Here is a 20,576-nt window from a genome sequence, read left to right on the forward strand (position 1 = left end):
AAGGATATGGAAGATATAGACTGTAGGGAAATAGATGGTGACATCTTGCAAAATGTTCAGATTACAGAGGAGGAAGTGCTAGATGTCTTGAAACGGTTAAAGGTGGATAAATCCCCAAGACCTGATCAGGTGTACCCGAGAACTCTGTGGGAAGCTAGAGACGTGATTGCTGGGCCTCTTGCCGAGATATTTGTATCATTGACAGTCTTCCGGCACCTCACCTGTGACTAGAGGTTGGCAAATGTAGTGCCACTGTTTAAGAAGGGTGGGAAAGACAAGCCAGGGAACTATAGACCAGTGAGCCTGACCTTGGTGGTGGGCAAGTTGTTGGAAGGAATCCTGAGGGACAGGATGTATTTGGAAAGGCAAGGACTGATTAGGGGTAGTCAACATGGCTTTGTGCGTGGAATTCAAGTCTCACAAACTTGATTGAGTTTTTTTGAAGAAGTAACAAAGAGGATTGAGGGCAGAGTGATAGATGTGATGTATATGGACTTCAGTAAGGCGTTCGACAAGGTTCCCCATGGGAGACTGATTAGCAAGGTTAGATTTCATGGAATACAGGGAGAACTAGTCATTTGGATACAGAACTGGCTCAAAGGTAGAAAACAGAGGGTGGTGGTGGAGGGTTGTTTTTCAGACTGGAGGCCTGTGACCAGTGGAGTGCCACAAAGATCGGTGCTGGGCCCTCTACTTTTTGTTATTTACATAAATGATTTGGATGTGAGCATAAGAGGTAGGGTTAGTAAGTTTGCAGATGACACCAAAATTGGAGGTGTAGTAGACAGCGAAGAGGGTTACCTCAGATCACAACAGGATCGGGACCAGATGAGCCAATGGGCTGAGAAGTGGCAGATGGAGTTAAATTCAGATAAATGCGAGGTGCTGCATTTTGGGAAAGCAAATCTTAGCAGGACTTATCCACTTAATGGTGAGGTCCTAGAGAGTGTTGCTGAACAAAGGGACCTTGGAGTGCAGGTTCATAGCTCCTTGAAAGTAGAGTTGCAGGTAGATAGGATAGTGAAGAAGGTGTTTGGTATGCTTTCCTTTATTGGTCAGAGTATTGAGTACAGGCGTTGGGAGGTCATGTTGCAGTTGTACAGGACATTGGTTAGACCACTGTTGGAATATCGCGTGCAATTCTGGTCTCCTTCCTATTGGAAAGATGTTGTGAACTTGAAAGGATTCAGAAAAGATTTACAAGGATGTTGCCAGGGTTGGAGATATGAGCTATAGGGAGAGGTTGAACAGGCTGGGGCTGTTTTCCCTGGAGCATCAGAGGCTAAGGGGTGACCTTATAGAGGTTTACAAAATTATGAGGGGCATGGATAGGATAAATAGACAAAGTCTTCTCCCTGTGGTCGGGGAGTCCAGAACTAGAGGACATAAGTTTAGGGTGAGAGGGGAAAGATGTAAAAGAGACCTAAGGGGCAACTCTTTCACGCGGAGGGTGGTATGTGTATGGAATGAGCTGCCAGAGGATGTGGTGGAGGCTGGTACAATCGCAACATTTAAGAGACATTTGGATGGGTATATGAATAGGAAGGGTTTGGAGGGATATGGGCCGGGTGCTGGCAGGTGGGACTAGATTGGGTTGGGATATCTGGTCGGCATGGACAGGTTGGACTGAAGGGTCTGTTTCCATGCTGTACATCTCTATGACTCTAGTCCTACCTGCCTGCATTTGGCCCATATCCCTCTGAACCTTTCGTATTCGTGTACCTATCCAAACGTTGTTTAAATGTTGTTACTGTACCTGCATATATCACTCCCTCTGGCAGTTCATTCCATAGACTAACCATCTTCTGTGTGAAGAAGTTGCCCCTCAGGTCCCTTTTAAATCTTTCTCCTCTCACAAATTATAAATTTGCCCCATAGTTGTGAAATCACCTACCTTAGGTAAAAGAGCTTTGCTATTCTCTTAATTTATGCCCCTCATGATTTTATAAAACCCTACAAGGTCATCCCTCCACCTCCTACATACCAGTGAAAAATGTCCCAGCCCCTCCCTATAACTAAACCTTCCAATCCTGGCAACATTATTTCTTAATTCTCTCCAGTTTAATGATATCATTCCTATAGCACAACTGTACACGGTACTCCAAAGGTGGCGTCACCAATGTCCTGTACAATTTCAACATGACATCCCAACTCCTATAATGAAAGGTGTCAACAAGGAAGGCAAGTGTGCTAAAAGCTTTCTTCACCCTGTTGACCTGTGACGCATTTTTCAAAGAACTATCCACTTGTGTAAGTGCCACCCTCATTTCTTTTACTAAGATGCAGATGCACTCTTGTTCAGAGCACATTTCACCTGCTGGCTGGAAGCTATTGGTGCATAAAGTTCATGTATTGACACAGCTTGGCATCACTTTATTTACTGTTTTCCTCTTTCTGTTGTTGAGCCCAGGTGGTGTCAAATCCCATGATTGAAAAGCTGAACAAGGATGGAACCCGTGTTCCGGAATACCAGGAAGATGAGTTACTGGTTAGTCGGAGTCTGCTCGTGGTCTGTTTCAGCCAGAGAGTTAGATTGCATTATAACATCTTTTACTGAGTATCTCAATATCTGTTAAACAAAATAATTAGGAGACCTCATGGATATTAGCGATGATAGCAAAGATTGTAGGGAGAAAAATCCTCATTTCAGAATTCCCAACATTATAGTCTTTTTTGTTCTTGTGTGGGATATGGGCATCACTGGCAAGGCTGGCATTTGTTGCTCATTCCTAAATGCTCCTGAACTGATTGACTCACTGGGCTACTTCAGTGAGCAACTAAGAGTCAACCACATTGCCAGGCCTGGAGTCACCTGTAGACCAGACCAGGTAAGTACAGCAGACTTCTTCCCTAAAAGGCATCACTGAATCGAATGGGTTTCTCTGACTGTGACAATAGTCTCGGTTGCCATTAGAACAGTTTTTAAAAAAATTCTAGATTTTATTAGTTTCAAATTTTACCATCTACCAGAACATTAGCCTGAGGTTCTGGATTATTGTTCTGGTATCACTACCGCTACTCCACTGCCTCCCTGAACCTTAAGAGATGAAAGGAAATTTGCAGGGATGGTACAGCCACAGTGACCTGGATGGCTTCCTCTGTGGTACTATGGACGTTTGTTGCCAATCAATTCTCTGTTATAAATTTCAGCTAAGCTTGTAGTGAAAGCTGTGTTTACAAGAGAAACCAATCAGCCATGATGGAGCTGAGTAATGTAATTGTCTCAAAGGGTTGAATAGCCTCCCCCTCCTCTGTCATTAAATCATTGTAAACATGGCAAGGTTGTGAAAATTCTTTTTTTTCCCCCCCAGACAAGAGAAAACGATGTGGGGTCCTGATAGACGTCATCTTAGGCGTGAAACATTTTGAGATGGTAGACGTTTTCACTTGTGGGAAGATCAGTTCTAGCGCCTCCACTATCACTAAGACTATTGCAAATAAAGCTAGTAGGAAATTCAGGCGAAATGTCTTGACCTGGAGAGAGATGAGAATGTGGACCCTGCTACTACAAGCAATGGTTGAGGCATATAGCTTAGATGCATTTAAGGGGAAGATGGATAAACATGTATGGAGAAAGGAATAGGAGGGTATGTGGGTAGGATGAGATGAAGAGAGTTAAGAGTTGAATCATATGAAATGTAAACACTGGCTTAGACTAGTAAGGGATAAAAGGCCTGTTTCCATTCTAAAACATTTTGTCTAATTCTCCTGGCTCTGCCCTTTTGTAAAGTAAACCTTTTGTTTCTATTTCAGGATACAGTGTATGGGGCAGTGATCCAGCAGTGCTATTGTATGTACAAGGTGATGTGGATTGGTTGCTTTCTACTTATTTTCTGCTACTTGTTTTCTTTACTGTCGGATTTTCCCAGCTTAACATTTGTTTCTGATCTTCCCTCATGTTCAGCTCTTCAATGGCACCTTTGCAAAATCCTTGGAGGCTGGAGGCGTTGAACTTCTGCAACAGAGAGTCCAGAAATTTTTCTACAGGGTAGGAGCCTTAAATGTTGGGTGAAGTATTGTGCTCAATTCTGGGAGGGATGTGAGGGCCTCAGAGAGGTAGCAGAGGAGATTTACTAGAATGGTACTAGGCATGAGGGACTTCAATTATGTGGAGAGACTGGAGAAGTTGCTGCTAATCTCCTCAAGAAGGAGATTTGATAGAGATACTCAATATTATGAGAATGTTTTGATAAAGTAGACAAGGAGAATTGTTAAACAGAGGTCACAAATGACCCTTCTATGTCTTCCTTCCCTGAAAGTGCTGATAGTTTATGGCCTTGTGTTCCATTGGCAGTGACTACCTGCCTCTTGCCATAGACTCATCCGGCACAGAAACAGACCCTTCAGTGTAACCAGTCCATGCCAAACGTAATCCTAAACTAAACTAGTCCCACCTGCCTGCTCCTGGCCCATATCTTTCCGAACCTCTCCTATTCATGTACCTATCCAAATGTTTTTTAAATGTTGTGATTGTGCCCACATCCACCACTTCCTCAGGAAGTTCATTCCACCCACAAACAACACACTGGGTGTAAAAAAAAATTGCCCCTCATGTCTTTTTGAAATGTCTCTCCTCTCATCTTAAAAATATACCCCCTAGTCTTGAAATCCTCCATCTTAGGGCAAAGACAATTACAATTAACCCTATATATACCCTGCATGACTTTATAAACTTGTATAAGGTTGCCTCCCAACATCATGCGCTCGAGTGAAAAGTCACAGCCTATCCAACCTTTCTTCATAGCACAAACCTTCCACACCAGGCAACATCCCAGTAAATCTCTTCTGAACCCACACCAGCTTAATAATATTGTTCCTGTAACTGGCTGTATGGTGGGCTGGAGCCATGCAGGCTGGTTGACTTTGGGTTTCATCACACTACTTCCTGGGCTTCTTTTCAAGCACCACCTTGTGACAGAATACTAAAGTTGGGCATGAGCAGCAAATTGATCCAAAGCTGAAAGGATTAAATTATCAATACAGTTTTATAGGCATTTGTTGCCTGACCCTAGATGCACAAAATGCGGCAGGTAACTTCCTTCTTAACGTCTCCAAACGCTATCCTGTATCTACAAAGTATAAGTCAGGAATGTGATGGAATGCTTTCCCTTTACCTGGCTGAGTGTAGCTCCAACAACACTCAATCTTAACACCATCAAGACAAAGCAGCCTGCTTGATTGACACCACATCCATCACCTTGAGCACTCACTCCCTCCACCACAGTGCATGGTGTACAGTCCACAAGATGCATTGCAGTAACTTTCCAACTCACTTGCAACAGCACCATCCAAACCAGCAACATCTACCACCTGGAAGGTCAAGCAGATGCATAGGAACACAACTACCTTCAAGTTCCTTCCAAGCCACACACCATCCTGAACTGCAAATATATTGTTCCCCTCACTGGTGCTGTGTCAAAGTCTACAACTTCCTCCCTAGCAACTCTGGTATGCCCACACCTCAAGGACTAAAGTAGTTCAAGACAGCAGCTCACTAACACTTTCTCCAGGTCAATTGGGAATGAACAATACATGCTGGCTAAGCCAGTGGCAACTACATCCCATTGAAAGGAATAATAAAAATATAAAACACATATGAAGCTGAGTAGTGCTGGGAGAATGGGCGGCACGGTGGCACAGTGGTTAGCACTGCTGCCTCACAGCGCCAGGGACCTGGGTTCAATTCCCGCCTCAGGCGACTGACTGTGTGGAGTTTGCACGTTCTCCCCCGTGTCTGCGTGGGTTTCCTCCGGGTGCTCGGTTTCCTCCCACAGTCCAAAGATGTGCGGGTCAGGTGAATTGGCCATGCTAAATTGCCCGTAGTGTTAGGTAAGGGGTATATGTTGGGGTATGGGTGGGTTGCGGGTCGGTGTGGACTTGTTGGGCCGAAGGGCCTGTTTCCACACTGTAAGTAATCTAATCTAATCTAATCTAATGATGGGGGAAACCACATTGCAACAGCTCCCTGGTACATTCTTGCTACCTGAGGTGTTTCACAGGATGTGACTAAGGAAAGGAGATTGGCTGACTGTAGCACACAGGTGGTTAAACACTTTAAATGGGTTTCAGGTTTGGGTTTGGGGCAGCAGAGCTGGCATTTTGCAACTGTAGAGCGATCACCTCTGCCCCCATACCACAGTCCCTTGTCACAGTCACTCTCCGGTTGGCGGGGGTGGGTCCAAGTGGAAGCAGCATTCCCTCAGAAAGGAGCCATCAGCGGGCCACCCATGTGGCCTCAATGACCCAAGAAATAGGCATGGCATTCTCCCGCTCTTGCACTGTCTGTCTGGTAGAGAATTATTTTTAAACCTCCTCGAGAGTGCTTCTGTGTTGAGGCACCCTTGTGCGTTCAGACCTGCCTGAGCTCTCAGATCTCCCTCGCTTCCCAACGAGTCTCTGGAGGTTCTTGAGCTGCTGATTTTCTGATGAGTCAGGAGGAAGGGAAGTGTCTACCCATTGTTGTTAAAACTCTTGAAAGCAAGTGTAGTGATCGCCAACTAGGAGGTCTTCTCTGAGAATCCAGGACCGTGACCTTATCTAGTCCAACTCCTGACCATCTGCAGGCACGATCTGGTCCTGAAGCTTTGCAGGAAAGCTCTGCGTACTGTATCTGAGACAGCTTTGATGTCTTTCAGACAAAAGCAGCTCCCCATCCCAGAGTATTGTGATCAGCAATTTATGAAGTCTTTCAAGCAACAAAGATCTGCTGCCAGCCCATATAACACAATAGTTTTTGCAGCAACTTGCGCTCAAGTACAACTAAGCTGTCGTGAGTGTGATTACTTTTCCACATACCCACTCCTTGTCCCTAACCTCATTATGCTTCATGGTTGTCTTAACTTGAATAATACATGGTGGATTGGTTAATCATGGAGCTCAATGTTGGCTAAATGTTGCTGTGGCCTAATCCCGTTGCTAAGTAATTTAGTGGCCAGTTTGGCACAAAATTATGTCAAATTATTTTACAAGTATCTGTCGAAATGTATTTGAAATTTTATTATATGCCTAGTTCCTATATATTCTAAACTGAACCCAGTGTTGTACAACTGTTTGATAGATGCTATGCGGTGGGATAACTGGGCTCTGTGACAGCTGCCATTGACAACAAACTTCTAATGAAGCTTGTATAATGTTGCAGTTAAATAATTAATTCAAAGTGACAGCAAGGTAATTTTAAAATGAGTTCCTAACTTTTTTTTTAAAACCCCATGTACATATAAATATAAAATCTAGTCAATAATGGGCTTATTTTGACTCTTAAATTTTTGATCACTTTCTAGCAGTAGCTTCGAAATTTTACCAGTTCAGAAAATTGAGCCTGGTTATGTATGAGACAATTCCTTATTTATTTTTCATTGAGTGTATGCTGAGGTTTTTGCCAATTAGGTCAGTGTCTACTGGGAATGTAAAACCTCAACAGTTACTGACTGCATTAATAAACACAGTCTGAGGGTAACATATCTCTTCGTGAAGGTGGTTATATTCCAATGCAGTACTGTGGAAGGGCTGCACTGCCAGAGATGCCATCTTTCAGATGAAACATTTAGGTTTAATATCTGTCCCCTCACTTGGATGGAAAAGATCCCACAGCACTATTTCAAAGAAGGGCAGAGACATTCTCCCTGAGCAACATCATTTGTAAAAATAAAGTTGTGTGTGGGAGTTGTCCAGTGCTGCTGAATTTTTATAAATTGAATAGCTACTGTAGTGAATGACCTACTAATTAACAGGTTCAAGGGCTTTTCCTGACCCAGTTTTGAATCAGGGAGATAGATTATTTTTCAAGAGGACATTCAAAAGTAGAGATAAAGAATTTTTTCTTCATATCCTTCCTCCCAACAGTACTTGCAAACGTTGCACTTACAGTCATGTGACCTACTGGATGTGTTTGGCGGAATCAGCTTCTTCCCTCTGGATAAAATGACTTACCTGAAGATTCAGTCATTTGTCAACAGGATGGAGGAAAGCCTAGATCTCGTTAAGTACACAGCATTCCTGTACAATGAACAACTCATCTGGTAAGTCCATGTTACCTGATACTAGAGTTAGATTTGATTGGTGCCACCTGGTAATACAGAAGTGACATGCACACAGCCCAGATATCTGAGAGGACATCCGGGGGTCTTGTTTAACATCTAATTCAAAAAGTAGCCTCTACCACAACTCATTATCCCACTGAGAATCACAGCTGGAACTTTGTGCTGAAGTTTCTGGAGTGGTACTTAAACAAAACACTTTCGACTTGGAGGAAAGAGTGTTCCACATTACTGAACAAGAGTGTATTTGAAATGTTCAGAGGGCTCCTCTCTTTAGAACATTAGAAGATAAACAATAGGAACTGGACTAGTCCACAACCCTTCGAGATAGCTCCACCTTTCATTAAAATCATGGCTGACCTTCTAATTGAACTCCATTTTTCTGTGTGATCCCCATTCCCTTAATTCTTTTCCTACCCAAACATTTATCAATCTCTGTTCTGGCCTTCCACAGCCTAGAGAATTTCTCCTTATTTCAGTCCTAAATGATCAACCCCTTAATCTGAGAGTGAGCCCAAACCCTGGGCTATGTTCAGCCAGTGGAAACGTTCTCTATAACATTAACCGTGTTCAACCGCTAAGAATGTTATACATTTCAAGTAGGTTTTTATGTATTTCTTGAGAGTTTACTTTCAAACTAAGAGCATGTCTGGGGTAATAAGCCAACTAGCTTAGCATCTGTGATCAGGGAGATTATGAATCTGTAAAGGATGTAATAATTGAGCATTTCAAAATACATAATATACTCATGCTGTCACAGCATGATGTCAAAAAAGACAAATCCTGTCTGACAAATTTATTAAAATTCATTTGAGCAGGTAACAAGCAGAATAGGTAAAAGGGAACTAGAGATGTAATATACTTGGATTTCCATAAGACATTTGAGAAGGAGCCACCCATTATTGCTACTAAGATAGGGTGCCATAGTATTGGAGGTAGTATATTAGCATGGATGGAGGATTGGCTAACTAATAGAAGACTGGAAGTTGGATGAAGGTAGCATTTCAAGATGACAGTCTGCAACTAGTAGAATGCCATAGAGGTCGCTGCTACAATATATATTGATGACTCTGATGACAGAGTGAGTGTACTATTGCAGTAACAGAAGATTGTAGGAGAGCATTACCGGGATGGGATGGGTCTTTGATGATGCTGTCAGCCTTCCCACAGCAACGAGAAGTGTAAGTGGTGTCAGTGAATGGGAGATTTGCTTCCATGATGGTCTGAGCTATGCACGCACCCTTCTGTAGTTTCTTACTGTCCTGGGCTCAGCAGTTGCATATCAGGCTGTTATGCACCAGGACAATATGCTTTCTCTGATGCATCCGTAAAGGTTGGCGAGGGACCTCGTGGACATGCCATATTTGCTGAGCCGCCTGAGGAAGAGGAGGCATTGTTGTGCCTTCATGACCCTCTTATCTATGTGGGAAATCCAGGACAGATTGTCGAGTATCATCTTTCTTACCAACTTGACAGTCTCAACCCTCTCCATCTCTGCTCTATTGATGAAGACGGGAGCGTGTTCTCCTCCTTTCTTTCTGAAGTCGATTAGTTTTGCCAACGTTGGGAGAGAGGTTGTTATTATTGCACCACGTCACCAAGTCCTCTTTCTCCTGTCTATATTCTGACTCATTGTTGTTTGAGTTTGGTCCTACCATGGTGGTGTCATCAGCAAACTTGTAGATAGCATTTATTTGGAATTTGGCAACAGTCGTGGGTGTACAGGGAGTACACTAGGGGCTGAGAATGCATTCTTGAGTGGGGGGGGTGGTGGTGGGGAGGGAATGAGTGATATCACTGAGGAAGTGCAGTTGTCCATCTCCGTTGATTGTGGTCTATGGGTCAGGAAGCTGAGGATCCAGTTGCAGAGGGCAGGAACTGAGTCAATGAGCTGGCGTCTGACGTAATGAATCTGACATAGAGTCTCCAAGTTAGCACGTGGCATGCAATAAGGGAAAATGTGCCGCTATGCAGTGTTGTGGAAATAATGAATAACAGAATATTGTTCTGAAGGAGAAGGACTGCAGAAAAGGGTTGGGGGTCTTCGTGCATGAATCACAAAATCTAACGTTTAAGTTCTATGGAATCTAGGGAAGGCAACTGGACTGTTGGCCTTTATTTCAAAAGTAATGGAGTATCAACGTAGGGAGATTATACCAAACCCGAACAAGGCCACAGCTGGAATTCTGTGTACAGTTTTGGTGCACCTGTCTAAGGAGCAATATATACTTGCGTGGGATAAAGTCCAGAGAAGGTTCTTTGGGTTGATTCTAGGTATGGAGAAAGTTTGTTTGTAAGAAGAAACTGAGCAGTTTGGACTTGTGTTTAGAAGAATAAGATTCTTAAGGGCCTTGGTAGATGCAGAGATATTGTTTCTCCTTGTGGAGAAGCCTAGGATCAAATGGCATAACCCAATGGGTCACACACTTAAGACTGAGCTGAGGAAGATTTGTTTCTCTAAAGATAGTTAATGTGTGGAATTCATTCCACGGATAGTGTGGAGGTTGGGTCATTGAGTGTATAGACTGAGATAAAACGATTTTTAATCGGTAAGGGGATGAGGCAGGAAAGTGATGTTAAAAATGATCAGATTAGTCATGATCACATTGAATGGCAGAGTAGACTCAGTTGTCCAAATGTCCTACTTCTGCTCCCTGTCCCTACATCTTACAATCTTATGGATGTCCATGCCATGTTTTTCCATTCCTGTGTGCGGCACTTGCATTATTTCTTAAATAGTGACATCAAAACAGGCAAATTAATCAACAGTGACGTATACATTGTAATTGTGAGATCATGACTTCATCAATGTTGCATCTTTGGATCTGCTAGTCCTGGGTAGGGATTAGAGGCAGACAATAAGATCCATGGCGTATTGATCAAATGGAATGTGGCACTTTTTCCATCATTTACGCATTGGAAATCCAGGTGAGGGGAATTGGGCAGCAGAACAACGCCATGGATGGGAGCAGTGGTCATTGCTGCTGTATGTAGTGCTGAGCTGGGTAATGGGCCTCTGTCTAGCTGACCCTCTCAGTGCATCTACTGAGGAACTGTCAGATGTGCTGTTTTTTGGATGAGACGTAAACTTGAGGCCCTGTCTGTACACGTGGCTGGGCATAAAAGATCCCACAACACTTCTGAAGAAGAACAGGGGAGATATTCATGTTTTGGCAAATACTTATTCAATTAACATTTCTTAAACAGATTATCAGGTCATTATCACGCTGTTGTTTGTGGGACTATGTTTGCATGCAAATTGGCTACCATTTTACAACAGCAACTACACTTAAGTCGTTCATTGATTAAAAATAAAAATTGCTGAAAAAGCTCAAGTCTGGCAGCATCTGGAGAGAAATGAGAGTGAACATTTCAGGTCAAACAACCCCTCCTCAGAAGTCATTCATTGCCTGTTAAGTATACTGACCTGAGCTTGTGAAAAGCACTAACTAAAATCATGTTCTTTCTGCTTGCTTTCAGGAGTGGGTTGGAGCAGGATGATATGAGAATCCTGTACAAGTACCTCACAACGTCACTGTTCCCAAGGCATCTGGAGCCAGAGGTATTCTCAATGTTTCTAATAAGTTTCTGTCCTCGAAGTGGGGGCAGAACCTGAAAATTAGAGCCAGGCCTTTCAAGGGTGAAATCAGGAAGCACTTCTGCACATGAAGTGGAAATTTGGAACTCTTTGCTGAAGAGTTCAATTAAGAATATCATGAATTAGATGTTTGTTAGGTTAGTTATTAATTTAAGGATGAGCAAATGGGGATTCAGATTCAGATTTGCTGTGATCTAATTGTATGGCAGGGTGGGTTTGTGGTGCTGAGTTGTAAGAGGCAGCATTCTGTTGCATCTTTTATTAACAGGTAACTTATGGCATGGTTTCTTTTTGAAACTTGTGAATTTTTGTACTCGTTTCAATGGGAAATTTAGATGCTGGGGAATGGATTGCTTTGCCATCTTTAAGTGTTGAGTGAGGGCCCCAGATTCCACAATTACATTAGAGCTCTAGCTCATTGACACACATATTTGTATTTCATGCGCCAGTTGTCATGATAACCCCTGGAGTGGGGCATATCCCTTGGTTGGAGCATTTGGGTACGGTAATCCCTACCCACCCGTCAGTCCCCTCAGGCCCAGCCGAGGAGTCCTGGATTAAGATGACATGGACCATATCTGGTTGTTAAAGAGACCTCAATCCCATCAGGGCTATGACTGAGTAACTGAAAAAATGCTCCACTGCAGGAGAATTGGTAACCACACGTCACAGATTGAAGGTAAGTAGTAAAAGATCAAGGCATACAATAAGAACTTGCTTAGCTGTGTTTCTGACTGTGTTGCTAGAAAGGGCAGTGGAAGCAGATTCGATAGTGATTTTCAGCAGGGAGTCCGAACAATACCCTTAAAAGGGAAAAATTTGCAGGATTATGGAGGTAGATTGGGGTCATGGCAGGGTAACTGTAGAACTCATTGGCTCACCTTTTGAAAGAGCGAGGACAAGCATGAGTGGCCAAATGGCCATCTCCTGCACCACCTTCAGTCTGAGGATTGAACTCTGAGCCCAGAGGTGAAGGAACAATTTATTAACCAGAACCTCCAGTCCAGCAATTCTAGTTCACAATAGATATAATTTTACAAATTTGTAAATGACTGATCGTAATGGAGATGTTTTCTGTTAATAACTCAGATGGTATTGAACTTGTTTTCTCCTTTTGCTCATAGCTAATTGGTCGTGATTCCCCTGGACGAGGGGGAATAACTGTGAACCTCAACCATTATGGCAGGTATGGCTTTCCACAGAAGTTGTTGACCTCTGTTACGTCAGGAATTTTGTGAGCAGTTCATGGTTTTTTTCCTTGTGGCTGTGCATTCACAGTTTCCCCAGAGAGGAACATTTTAATGGTAATCTGCAGACCCCACCACTTAAACCTTCTTTGCTGATCACTATCATTCATTTAATTCTCAAATTAATCCTGCTGGCCAAACCCCTTCCCCATCTCTAACCTCCTCCATCTCCATAACACTCCCAGATCCCTGTGTTCCTTCAACTCTGGCCACTTGCACACCTTTAATTTTTTCTTTAAAACTATGTTGGTGGCCATGTCTTCAGAAGCTAACCCTGGACTTGTGACCTTTAACCTCCACCCTCTCCACCTCATTAGATTAGATTAGATTAGATTACTTACTGTGTGGAAACAGGCCCTTCGGCCCAACAAGTCCACACCGACCCGCCGAAGTACAACCCACCCATACCCCTACATTTACCCCTTACCTAACACTACGGGCAATTTAGCATAGCCAATTCACCTGACCCGCACATCTTTGGACTGTGGGAGGAAACCGGAGCACCCGGAGGAAACCAACGCAGACACAGGGAGAACGTGCAAACTCCACACAGTCAGTCACCTGAGGCAAGAATTGAACCCGGCACTTCCTCTTCCTCTTTTTAAGATGCTGCTTTAACTAAGCTTGTGGAGGTTGGTTAGCTCAGTTGACTGGATAAATGGTTTGTGAAACAGAGTGATGGCTGAAGTAACCATGATGGAGCCTCCTTCTCAAACCCCCCCATTCCCTGAGGCATGGTGACGCTCTGGTTAAACTACCACCAGTCCTTTCTCTCTCTCTCTTCTCTCTTTCACCCTCTTGCTCTCTGTGGGACTATGGGAGAACTTCACTTGTGAACAAGTCATACCAGACTCAAAGCATTAACTTTGTTTCCAGCTCCACAAAAATATCTGACTTGCTGAGTTTCTACAGCATTTTCTGTTGTTATTTCAGATTTCCAGCACCTGCAGTATTTTGTTTTTATCTCCATATTCTTATATTCTGTGCTCCTATTCATATAGCCTCAGGTACTGTGGGCTTTATTAACTGCCCTCTTCTCCCCTGCCCTGCCGTTGAGTGTACACACATCTTTCTGCTTCTGCACACCTTTTAGACTAGTCACCTACTTTTTGTCACTCTGTGTTCTTCCTACCAAAATTAATACCCTCATACTTCTCACATCGAACTTCCATCTGTTATCTGTATGCCAACTGCACCAACTGTCTATGTCCTATTGAATTTCTACACTGTCCTCCTCTGCATTTTCACAAATCTGCTTTTCTGAATCAGCAAAATAAACCTTGGTGTTGGTATCAGATTCCTGTGGTGTGAAGGGAGGGGAAAGTTCCTTTTGCGTTACCTCCCAGACATGATCTCTGTCACGCAGGAAGGATAATGGGGAATGTCATCACCTGCAAGTTTCCATCCTCCCAGGCCACTCACCATTCCGATTTGGAACGATATCTTCATTCTTTCCTTGTTGCTGTGTCAAAATCCTGAAAATCCCTCTCTCACAGCACTGTTGGTACCTGTACTCCCCAAGGACTGCACATTTTAAGAACACAGCTCACCACCACCTTCTCAAGGGCAGTTACAGCTGAGTAATGATTGTTGACCCAACCAGTGACACCCACATCCATCTTGAGAATGAACATGTGAACCATTCCCAGATTGGGTCAGCTCTCTGACAATTGACTCTGAAGTCAGCTTGAATTATCTTAAAAATCTAGACAAGAGTGTGTTACATGACTAACGTTAAAAATCACACAACACCAGATTATAGTCCAGCAGGTTTAATTGGAAGAATGCATAACTAACAGCGGAGAGCCAGCCTTGAAACTTATTGCCTGAAGACCCTTTAGTTTGCACAGCTCTGTCACTGTCTTGATTTAGAATGGGGATGTGGCCTTCGAAAAGGGTGCGTGCCCTGCAACCCAAGGCTATTATTCAGGGAAGACTGAACCGGAGGCGAGGTGGGGAGGACAGAGTTTTAGTTTTGGAGGAGACGTTTTGTGCGTTGCAGGATCCTGTGACGAGCAGTAAGGTTGAGAGTAATAATCTGCATCTTGGTTCAGGGGAGAACCTTCCAATGATTGACTCCCCTTAACTGTGGGAACGTAAGTGTTAAGGAAGATGTGGCAAAAATCAAGTGTTTTACTCAACTGCAATCAAGTTAAATTGAATGTATTTCATTTTTCATCACGGTGCTAAGTACCTTTTAAGGAATGCCTTGACACTGCTGCATTCATTTGAGAAATCATCTATTTGTAAGATGCAGGAAGCTGGGCTAGGTATCATTAACATCGATCACTTTGTGCCTGACTGTTCTTCTGCCTGTTGGGTAAATCTGGTTTCAGTATTTCACCTTCAGTACAGTGCTATTAATTGAAAGTGAAATTGAGTTATCATTTTGGATTTTTTGTTTAAGGCCTACTAAGTTTGGAAAGATGTTGTGAAACTTGAAAGGGTTCAGAAAAGATTTACAAGGATGTTGCCAGGGTTGGAGGATTTGAGCTACAGGGAGAGACTGAACGGGCTGGGGCTGTTTTCCCTGGAGTTTTGGAGGTTGAGCGATGACCTTCTAGAAGTTTACAAAATTATGAGGGGCATGGATAGGATAAATAGGCAAAGGGGTTGGGGAGTCCAGAACTAGAGGGTATAGATTTAGGGTGAGAGGGAAAAGATATAAAAGAGACCTAAGGGACAACCTTTTCACACAGAGGGTGGTATGTGTATGGAATGAGCTGCCAGAGGAAGTGGTGAAGGCTGGTACAATTGCAACATTTAAAAGACATCTGGATGGGTATATGAATAGGAAGGGTTTGGAGGGATGTGGGCCGGGTGCTGGCAGGTGGGACTAGATTGGGTTGGGGTATCTGGTCGGCATGGACGGGTTGGACCAAAGGGTCTATTTCCATGCTGTACATCTCTATGACTTTGAAGTGTTTACCAGCATTTTTATTGTTATTTTTGATTTCCAGAGGAAGTAAAAGCTGGGTGCTTGCTGCTGAATTTATTTGGGGATGAGGCTGATCTATGAGTGTTATTGTTGCATGGCAAGGAGAACTTTACTGCTGAGGTGCTAACCACTGAGTCACACTGCAACACAGGATGTGTAGGGACAGCAGCCTTGCTACTACAGCCCTCAGCCATTCTGTTGCAGACATAATTCTTGTAAAAGAGCTTGTTTGTTTGTTTTTCCTCAGGTTTCTCACTGGCCCTTATGATTTCAACAATCCCGATCTTGTAGTGCGGTTTCCCAGGATCTTTGTAAATACTGACACCACCTATGAAGAATTACATTTGATTGTCTACAAGGTGAGACCTAACTGGCTTCAACCAAATTTCACAAACTTAATTAAGATATCTAGCAGATAACTGACTAATACTCTACATGTACAAGTTCAGGACATGTGGTCCCACTGATTACTTGACATAGCATTCATCAAAAGTTTCACTGCCTATCCCCATGTGTAACCCTAAGTTCTTCACTGTATCTCAGAGTTTTTTCTGAATATCCCATAGTAAATTTGTCAAACTTTCCTGCATCCATTCGTCAGTTCAATGCATTGCAAAGCTCATCAAAAGCAGAGTTTTTGTTTATAAAGGAAGGGTAGAGGCTGATTCTGACTTGGATATGATAATACAAGTTATTGCATTCAGCATGTATTGAATTGCAGGTCTGTGCAACTTCTGTTTTAATTTAAAATACCATTAATTTGAGGATCTACCATTTTATTTGCATATTGTACATGATCATAGGCACGTAATATATACAATACTTTGTGTCAGCTTTTTAGATTCCTATGCTTATATGCTCTGTTTATGTTTCCAGGCTATGAGTGCAGTGGTTTGTTTTCTGATTAATGGTGAGTTTCTTTATTTGAATGTTGATATTTGTTTGAATTTGCAATGTAAATAACCATTCTTGATGAAGATGCCAAGATAAATATGAATGTAGTTAATTTATTCAGTTAGTCACCTCTTCACCCATTGCAGCATTTTAGTAATTTTTTTCAATGTTTCCAGGAATTCTGCCTCTATTCTAGCCAAATTTCCATTTGCACATTGGTCACACTCTTTTTAAAACTGCTCCTATAAGTTTCGTCAGTGGAACTTGCAGTGATTGGAACAAGGTCAACCAGGTATACATCATAGAATATGAGTTCCCTGATTGGGGCTATTAATCTGGTCCAATCAGGGAGCCCTGGCTGATAAACATGAGTGTCAGAGGTTCTGTTCATTCTGAGAGCTGGCTCTGAGGGAGCTGGATCAATGCCAAGGACTTGTAAATAAGGAGTGACTCCACTGACCTCTGTGGAGTTATTTCAGTGGCGATGGGAGTAAAGCACGTCCTGAAGGAACAGTCATCTTTGATTTGGAGTAAGCATTGTTTGTATTGTGCAGTTATTCGGGAAGCTTGACTTGTTTGACTGTGCTGTTGAACACTGGGCCCAGTATGTGGAAAGAATGCATTATATTTTCCAGGCAAATGATCTTGGGGGCAATAAGTAATTCTGCTGACTTTGTGGACCCGCATCCTTTTTGGTTATTAGGAGCCAAACTTTCCCTGAGGCACCAGGTACTAAAACCTTGCAAGAGTTGATGGATTTCATTGAGGAATATTACCATAAGACATAGGAGCAGAAATTAGGCCATTCAGCCCATCGAGTCTGCTCCTTCATTCAGTCACGGCTGATACGTTTCTCAACCACGTTCTCCCACTTTCTACCCGTAACCCTTGATCCCCTTGATACTCAAGAGCCTATCTATCTTTGTTTTAAATATCCTCAATGTCCTGACCTCTGCAGCCTTTTGTGGCAATGAATTCCATAGATTCACCATTCTCTGGCTGAAAAAGTGTCTCCTTATCTCTGTTGTAGAAGGTCTCCCCTTTACTCTTAAGGCTATGCCCTTGAGTCCGAGTCTCTTCTACCAATGGAAAGATCGTCCCGATATCTACTCTGCCAAAGCCATTCAGTATTCTGTAAGTTTCAATTAGATCCCCCTCATCTTACTAAACTCCATCGAGTATAAACCCAGAGTCCTCAAATGTTCCTCACGTGTTGAGCTTTTCATTCCTGGGACCATTCTTATGAATCTCCACTGAACACACTCCAGGGCCAGTACATCCTTCCTGAGATATGGGGCCCAATATTGTGTACAACACTCCAAATGTGGTTTGACCAGAGCCTTATACAGCCTCAGCAGTACATCCCTGCTTTTATGTTCAAATCCTCTCAAAATAAATGCCATCATTGCATTTGCCTTCCTAACTACTGACTCAATCTGTAAGTTTACCTTGAGAGAATCCTGGACTATAACTCCCAAGATTTCTGAATTTTCTCCCCATTTAGAATATAGTGCATGCCTCTATTCTTCCTACCAAAGTGCATGACCTCACACTTGCCCATGTTGTAATCCATCTGCCACTTCTTTGCCCACTCTTTAACCTGTCCAAATCTGTCTACAGCCTTCCCGCTGTGTCAATGCTACCTGTTCCTCTTCCTATCTTTGTATCATCTGCAAACCTAGTCAGAATGCCCTCAGTTCCTTCATCTAGATTGTTATTGTATAAAGTGAAACGTTGTGGTTCCAACACTGAGCTTTGTGGAACATCACTGGCTGCCATCCTGAGAAGGACCCATTCATCCCCACTTTCTGCTTTCAAGTTTCTATCCATGCTCGAACCTTGCCTGTAACACCATGGGCTCTTATCTTACAAAGTAGCCTCCTGTGTGGCACCTTGTCAAAGGTCTTCTTGAAGTCTAGGTAGGTGACATCTATTGACTCTCCTTACAGCCCCAAGCTGCCTCTAATTCTGAGATGCTATTGGTTTTACTCTGCAATTTGAGAACTGGGGAGTCCGTATCAAGATTTTTGATTAGGTTAAGACAGTTGGCAGAGGCATGTGACTTTGGTTTCAGCCTCTAATGTGCTGCTGAGAGAGAGTTTTGTCCATGAGATTAATGATGTAACCATGCAAAACTGCTGACTAGCTGATGCCCAACTGGATTTCAAACAGGCACTGCAACTGGCTTTAGACAATAGGTGCAGGAGTAGGCCATTCTGCCCTTCGAGCCTGCACCACCATTCAATATGATCATGGCTGATCACCTTAATCAGTATTCTGTTCCTGCCTTATCTCCATAACCCTTGATTCCACAATTCTTGAGAGGTCTATCCAACTCTTTCTTAAATGAATCCAAAGACTGGGCCTCCACTGCCCTCTGGGCAGAGCATTCCACACTCTCTGGGTGAGGAAGTTTCTCCTCATCTCGATCCTAAATGGTCTACCCCGTATTTTTAAGCTGTGTCCTCTGGTTCGGCACTCCCCCATTAGCGGAAACATGTTTCCCGCTTCCAGAGTGTCCAATCCTTTAATAATCTTATGTCTCAATTAGATCCCCTCTCAGTCTTCTAAACTCAAGAGTATACAAGCCCAGTCGCTCCAGTCTTTCAGTGTAAGGTAATCCCACCATTCCAGGAATTTACCTCGTGAACCTACATTGCACTCCCTCAATAGCCAGAATGTCTTTCCTCAAATTTGGAGACCAGAACTGCACACAGTACTCCAGGTGTGGTCTCCCCAGGGCCCTGTACAGCTGCAGAAGAACGTCTTTGCTTCTATACTCAATCCCTCTTGTTATGAAGGCCAGCATGCTATTAGCCTTCTTCACTACCTGCTGTACCTGCATGCTTACCTTCATTGACTGGTGTACAAGAACACCCAGATCTCTCTGTACTGCCCCTTTACCTAAATTGATTCCATTTAGGTAGTAATCTGCCTTCCTGTTCTTGCCACCAAAGTGGATAACCATACATTTATCCACATTAAACTGCATCCGCCATGCATCTGACAACTCACCTAACTTGTCCAGGTCACCCTGTAATCTCCCAACATCCTCATCACATTTCACCCTGCCACTCAGCTTAGTATCATCAGCAAATTTGCTAATGTTATTGCTAATACCATCTTCTACATCATTAACATATATTGTAAAAAGCTGCGGTACCTCACTGGTCGCCGCCTGCCATTCCGAAATGGAGCCGTTTATCACTACTCTTTGTTTCCTATCAGCCAACCAACTTTCAATCCAAGTTAATACTTTGCCCCCAATACCATGCGTCCTAACTTTGCTCACTAACCTCCTATGTGGGACTTTATCAAAAGCTTTCTGAAAGTCCAGGTACACTACATCTACTGGATCTCCCTCGTCCATCTTCAACGTTACATCCTCAAATTTTCCATTGTCAGTGTCATTGGAAAATGCAGCAAGTGGAGCATATGAGTTGCAGGGTTATTGGAATAAGTTGCATTCCAGTGTGTATTCCAGGCACTACAAGTGAACTACTTGGGCAGCAGGGTCAACGAGATCGGTTTATACCCGTTGGACGATAAAGTGAAGGAAATCAAAGGTGCCGACTCTCATATCTGTATCAGAGTTTAGGTCTTTGCTTGGGCTGGTGAATTATTATGAAAAGTTCATATATAACCTGGCCTCTTTGTGTCAACGCTTAAAGTGTCAGCTTTAGAAATGGTCATATTGCTAAGCCATAGAGTTCAGGCAAATGAAGAAACAGCCATCATTCTCCTTAGGTGTTGGCACATTATGATCCTAGGCAAGATCTGGTATTGACATGTGATGCCCTCTCCGTGCGGCGCTGGCATAGTATTAGCACATAGGTGGGTTAACGGAGAGAAACATCCAGGCC

At 43.2% G+C, this 20,576-nt stretch overlaps 1 protein-coding gene across 2 annotated transcripts in view; it reads left to right on the plus strand.

Moving 5' to 3' along the window:
- ccz1 (CCZ1 homolog, vacuolar protein trafficking and biogenesis associated) overlaps positions 1-20,576 on the plus strand; it is a 50,857-nt gene that overhangs the window by 14,342 nt on the left and 15,939 nt on the right. For both annotated transcript variants that reach the window (XM_060840197.1, XM_060840198.1), the window contains 8 exons: positions 2,411-2,488; positions 3,754-3,801; positions 3,905-3,988; positions 7,843-8,018; positions 11,517-11,598; positions 12,759-12,820; positions 16,067-16,178; positions 16,696-16,729. In XM_060840197.1, the coding sequence (XP_060696180.1) occupies positions 2,411-2,488; positions 3,754-3,801; positions 3,905-3,988; positions 7,843-8,018; positions 11,517-11,598; positions 12,759-12,820; positions 16,067-16,178; positions 16,696-16,729 (676 nt within the window). The remainder of the gene's footprint in view (positions 1-2,410; positions 2,489-3,753; positions 3,802-3,904; positions 3,989-7,842; positions 8,019-11,516; positions 11,599-12,758; positions 12,821-16,066; positions 16,179-16,695; positions 16,730-20,576) is intronic.

Source organism: Hemiscyllium ocellatum, chromosome 20, assembly GCF_020745735.1.
Source record: "Hemiscyllium ocellatum isolate sHemOce1 chromosome 20, sHemOce1.pat.X.cur, whole genome shotgun sequence".
Classification (NCBI taxonomy): domain Eukaryota; kingdom Metazoa; phylum Chordata; class Chondrichthyes; order Orectolobiformes; family Hemiscylliidae; genus Hemiscyllium; species Hemiscyllium ocellatum.